The 6,026-nt window shown below is 35.9% G+C and overlaps 1 protein-coding gene across 2 annotated transcripts; it reads right to left on the reverse strand.

The window, feature by feature from the left end:
- Nucleotides 1-15: 15 nt before the first annotated feature.
- On the reverse strand, nt 16-5,410 carry LOC136802710 (uncharacterized). Of its 2 annotated transcripts, none has more exons than XM_067059466.1 (4): nt 5,250-5,410; nt 5,031-5,149; nt 763-1,619; nt 16-408 (listed from the first exon to the last, which is right to left on the reverse strand). In XM_067059466.1, the coding sequence occupies exons 1-4, from the start codon at nt 5,371-5,373 to the stop codon at nt 363-365; spliced, it is 1,146 nt and encodes a 381-aa protein (XP_066915567.1). In that variant the 5' UTR covers nt 5,374-5,410; the 3' UTR covers nt 16-362. The 2 variants fall into 2 exon arrangements, with proteins under 2 accessions (XP_066915567.1, XP_066915566.1); XM_067059465.1 differs by having other exon boundaries at nt 5,022-5,149.
- Between the last annotated feature and the right edge of the window lie 616 nt (nt 5,411-6,026).

Consider the following 6,026-nt stretch of genomic DNA (forward strand, 5'->3'; position numbering starts at 1 on the left):
AAAAAAAATGTTGAAATACAGGTGGCAACGAATCTCGCTTCAAAGAAACAATAAAAAATAGACGCCCAGTCGTGTATATGTTCATGCTCTAATTCAATCTTCAAGGGACGGAGAACTATAAAGAGAATTCGGGTTATAGAAAGTATCTTACTTCATTTTCCAGCTGAGCGGACGAATGTTTTAGTTGGAATTAAAGAAAGCTTTAGAAGCTCGATTAAGAGAGACATTTGCAAAAAAAAATCCTTTTTACACGCTGGAAATCAAATATGAAAGCAAAAATCTCCAACAGATATTACTTTCAACAGAGACTATAGTTCATCGAATTATAGAATGTCGAATTAGAGAGTTTCAACAGCATTGACTTACGTTCCTAAAGGTGAAATGGGACTTGAAAGAGTCATTGCCATCCTGGACAAAAAATAAAAATATTTATTTGTAGTCTGATTTTCAGAGAAAAAATTCTTCGTTAAAGGCGAAATTTTCGAAAAGACCAAATTTTCGAAAATATACCGGTATGGTAATCCTTATAACTGCCGGTAGGTAGGGTAGATACAGAAATTAATGCATATTCTAGTATGTGAAGACAATAAGGTTCGGTTTTTTTACCTTCCAAAGTCCCTTGAACGGTACTAATGTTCAGGGTTTTCTCCATTGACGATTTCTTGAGGTAAACCAGATAAAATCAAAAAATTCCCCGACGTAAGATTAAATAAAAAATGGTAAAGCTCAATAGCCAGTTAGAAAATTTGGAGGGAAAAATACCTGAAATAGTTTTGCCATAGCTCTTCATATTTGTTAAAATCATCTAGAGATTTTGAAACGTCGAACCTGAAATCGGTCAATTTCTGTGAGACAATTTTTGTTTGTTTTGAGGCGTCCTTTTCGTTGTAATGGAATTGTATTTTCAAAAGATCTTCAGCGTCTTTGCTCGATTCAACGTGTGTCTTGACTGCTAAAGTCCCGTCGACATATTTTTGGAAAGCTCTTTCGATACTCGTGGAAGGATTTTGTGGAAAAGGTTTCGTTGAAATGACATCAAGATTTGTTATGGTTCGTGTGATTGCTTCGACGAGAAAATGTGCGTTGGCCTCGTTTTCTGGATCCACAAAGATGATTGTATGAGCCATTTCCAATCCACGAACAGACCGATAATCGGATATCAGAACTGTCTCCATCTCGTCCAAATTTTTGACGAATTTTTCCTTCATCTTGTGGATGTCTTGAGGATATTCTCCGGTAAGGTAAGGTGCGTATGCGATTGGACGCTTGTGTATCTTTTCCAGTGCATACTGAACCATTTGTACTTGACAGATATCTTCGCATAATACCACGACTTCGTCCTCCTTTCTCTCATTCAAACAGAACTGGAGGATTGCAGCTAGTATCGGAAGGAACCAAGCAAATAAAGGTGTGAAAGCTTTGGTGAAATGAAAGATCCGTGGTTTTAGGAAGCTCGCAAAAGAATGCCCACATTTTCCTTTCATATATGTATATGTGGTGGACAGTTCTTTCACGACTTCTTCATTTTCATTCGTCTGCGGCTGCGACTTAAAAACGTTTTCTGGGTCGCGTAGCTTCGTTGGGTCAAATGATTCGCTTGCTTCTCGATCTTCTTTTCGCTTAAAAATGAGAAGTAATTTGAAATTTCTCGTTAAAACATAAAGGTAAGGTTTAATTGGAAAAAAAAACAAGTAATACTATTATGGACCTACCTGGTTATCCAACTAATCAATGAACATTTAAACAATGAAACACATAAGACATAACTAGTCAAAATACAGAAAAATAAAGAAAATTGAAAGCATATCTATTGTGAGAAACTATCAACACTATTGAAAAAGATTTTTGAAAAAGAAATAAAAAAGCTATTAAACGCTTTTCTTTATAAAAACAATCCACTATCAGAAAAATGCACAGGTTTCCAGAAAACTCAAACCATCGCGCTCTACCGTGACATTTTCTTTAGAAAAAACAATAATAAAAATAATAATTTGGCTAAGAACATTGTTCTATTCTTATAAATAGTGATTCTTATAGATAAAAATGCGTTTTTTGAGCCAACCAAATTTTTTTTGCAAAAATCTGCTTTCATGCAAAAAATCAGAAAAAATTAATGATCCAATTTTTCACACAGTCCAAAAAACCCGTTTTTAGCCGTTTTTGACCCAAAAATATATTTTTTCGAAAATCGAGCTCCGTCACGTTTTGGCCACCACCATTTTGCACCTTTGTACTAAAAATCAAAAGATTCCTATGATTCAATCCTGAGAAAAGTTGGTAACGAACGGATGAACGGGCAAAGGTAAATTTATAGGAACTCCACCCTCCCTCCGGGGTAGGTCCAAAAACTAAATAAAAAAGAATTTAAAAAATGACTGCTTGCTTTTCTTCTGTAGTTGGTAAAGTGGTAGCCAGGAAACCCTCAGCCCTCGCGAGCCAGCGAAGCTGGCGAGGGCCGGGTATCACCCAAATATGCCGAGAATTGTCAAGACTCTTGAAACGTTTTTTTTTTACTTCTCGTATTTTAAAAATTCGCGGTTGGTTGCATAATTTAACATATTTAGTTTTATAATTTATTTAAAAAAAATGGTAGGCAGAGCTATAAAGCGTAAAAAGACTTCCTCAGATAAAAAAGACTACACAAAAGCAGCCTGTTTTAAAGAACATACAATACCTAAGTTTTTAAAGATGAATATAGACATAAGATAAAACCATTTTATAACAATTTCCATTTAACATAATACTTTCACCTATAAGCAGTGTTTAACTAAATTCAATTCAATTAAAAAAATTTCACAAGCAATTAGTAACCAGCGAGTAATCTTCGAATCGCTTTCTCTTTCAGTGAGTCTTCTCTTTCCTTCACTGCAAGCTCTACCACCTTTCTCGTCTATGTTTACAGCTGCTTGTTCACATCTACGAGAGCCAAACTAGAGGCACTTTATTGGTTTGTTTTATTCATTTTCGAACAAAAATCACTTGCTTGTTTGACCATTGATCGAAATGAGGCTTGTTTTTCTTGTAACGAAATATCTGAACTAAAGAACCAAGCTTATTTAGGTGAAATGATCAGACAAATATAATATTGTAGTGTGTATGGGACCATGGGACAGAGAGAGAGAAATTTAAAAAGCGAACGAAGTTAAGTTAGAAGTTATTCAAGCATGAAGAATAGCGAAGTTATTAACTTTTTTTATAGGCAAATGTAAGTGGCAGTTTTTTCTTACCATGTAATACCTTTAGTGACTTTTAAACCGACGGCGCTTTCACTTTAGAATTAAAAAGAAAACGTATTGAGAAGACTTGTTTGATTTCTGAAAAGTTCAAGTCGCTTAATGTCTTAAATCCTAAGAAACAAATTAAAAACATCCAAAATAAGCAGAATGTTCTTGTATATAAAATCAATCAGGGTGTTCTAAAGAAAAAGTATTATTTAAAAGAAATAACAATGGGTTTTTAACTTTTACAGATGAAAACAGAAAAGCTGCATATATTATTTTGCAATTCAATACGATGATTATGGCCACACTTGTTTAAAAGAAAAAACATATGATAGCAATCAATAAGGCTTTAGAGAAAAAGAACACGACTCGGTCTTTCGTGATATCCCGATTGTAAAACTTGTTTTAGTTTGTTATTGTTTTAGTACAAACTCGGTCTCTATTTTAACCAATCAGCTTGTGCAGCACTTTTTTGCCTGCAACCGACTTTGGGTGATACCCGGCCCTCGCCAGCTTTGCTGGCTCGCGAGGGCCGAGGGTTTCCTGGCTAGTAAAGTGGTGGAACTCAGGTTGAAGCCCCAAAGGTACGATGACCCCTAAGGCTCACCACGCACTTCCAGTTCTTATAAAATTTGTGAACTAGAACTGTCTAGGGTCAATGGCCTACAAGGCTCAAGTGACACTGCGCACTTCTAACTTGTTGTCACGGCGTGTAATTTCCAAGCGAGCGGCCCACGCAACGAAAATTTTTTTGGTCTTTAAAATGAACGTCGAATTAGGCAAAATGAATCAAAAATTCCGAGTTAAGTGCTGGTCGGCAAAGTTTTCCCTCAGTGGCGAAAATCGGGGAATTTTTGGGCATTCACGCGCCAAAAAATGTTGTTATATATAAATCACAGACCAGATTTACAACTCGTCAAACCACAAATGATTTTGCTATTAACATCAAACCATTTGTTACAACTCGGTATCTATTTTGCTGACCAGAACGGCTAATTTTCGAGGGGGACTTTTGCGTTTCTAAAACATTTTTAGAAGTGTGCAGTATCGTCAAAAAAAAAATAGGAAGAAAACGAGAAGTGCGTGTTTTAAGCCTTCTGAGCCATCGTACGAAGGTGCTAGAGAAGAATCTTCTACCTTTTTTAAGCAAGAAAAAGTGAAGCCTTAAGTTTGCCGTGCATTTTTAAATTTTGTTTTAAAAACACACGGGCATGTGTTCTGAATGGAAAATAAGTGGCTTAATTTCCCAACCAGGAGTTTCAGAACTAGCCTCTTCAAGGCTTTGAAATCAATGGCAATCAGTCACTTCTCACAGACCAAGTAGGACCCCTTCATATTGAAAAATAATTGATGAAAATATAGTCCCCAGTGGAAAATTATACTCTAAAAAATATTGTGCTAATTTTTCTATCCCTATTGAGTTTTCTGGCTCGAGAACATGAGATATATCAGTCTTCCCAATTGAATTCTGGTCCTTTATTTAAACCCCAACTGCCTGAAAGATCCTGCTAGCGGGTCTGTAAGAGGAGGGGTTATGTTGCGAAGTAGAGCACGTTTATTTCACAAGTTATAGAGAAGAAAATTACATCCGAATCAGATCATTTGAACGGAATTTCAAAAATAAGTTGTAATACCCAACACAAAAAGTTAACCAGTTCTAGTCTGGAAAAACAGAATTAACAAAAAATCTTTAGAAAGAATTTCTAAAAAGATAATCGGTTCTGACAAAGAGAAAAAAGCTTCATTATTCAATTTTAATGGTAAGCTAATTGTAAACAGTGCACTCATTAACAAAATTACCTCATTAACCTGAAATTCCACTTTTGTTGTTGACTGAGAGTCATCTGGTCTATTTTCGCCATCTCCATTTGATTGGGTTTCCTGGATTATGGCCTTGTTAGATTCGTCTTTTGTTAGCAAGGCGTTTCCTGAAAAATAGAAGATTAAAATATGAAAAATGTTTCAGTCATAAATTGAAATGAGCATATTTTACTTATAAAAGAATGTTACGTAAATGGTATGTAATACCTTTCGATCGAACTTCTAAGTTTAAGGAGCAGGGCGAACTTTCGATTTCACCTTCCAAAACTTCTTTCAATTCGTGTAGGGAACTGCTCATTCGGATTGTTGTTGGGAGCTTGAAAAGTTCCATGCTTGAGCTTTTTAAATCTATCTCTTGTGAATTTGGTGACCTTGCCTTCTTCGGTTAGCTTTCGAGATTTCTGTACACTTTGGAGGGCAATCACGACCACTGATTCTCGAAATTCACTTTCCAAACGGCCACGTAGTGTTTCTGAGTAGGTCTTTGTGAACAGCTCTTGTGGCACTTCATCAAAAAGGAAATGTATTTTTCGATGTTTGTGTTTGTTTTTTAAGAGAAGCATGACGTCAGCAATATTTTTGGATGGTAATGAGGAACAGTTGTAAAAATCGGTGACATTCCTTCTTTCACCAACAGCTTCAGAAAGCGATAATGAGATGAGATTTTCTCGTTTTTGTGTCAATTTTTCTTTTTTACAAAGCTCGTTAAATGAATGGTCGACTTTCTTATCTAGTGCACTGAATGGGTCGAAAGTAACGTTTATAATCAAGTCTTGGTTGCTCATTTTCAGCAGTTTCCTTGCAATTTCGTGTAAAGTGATTGATTTACCAGCGCCATAGGAAGCTTGAATCATCTTCCAGTTCGACTGGCTTTCGATGCAGGAAATTTGAGGTTCAGTTAACAGGATTGTCTTAACGTTAGTAGTGTCATTTCCTGAAACACGAGGAAGGTAGATTTTGGTTTGTGCCATGCTTGCCATCATG

Source organism: Clytia hemisphaerica, unplaced genomic scaffold (assembly GCF_902728285.1).
Source record: "Clytia hemisphaerica strain Z4C2 unplaced genomic scaffold, Clytia hemisphaerica genome assembly, whole genome shotgun sequence".
Lineage (NCBI taxonomy): Eukaryota > Metazoa > Cnidaria > Hydrozoa > Leptothecata > Clytiidae > Clytia > Clytia hemisphaerica.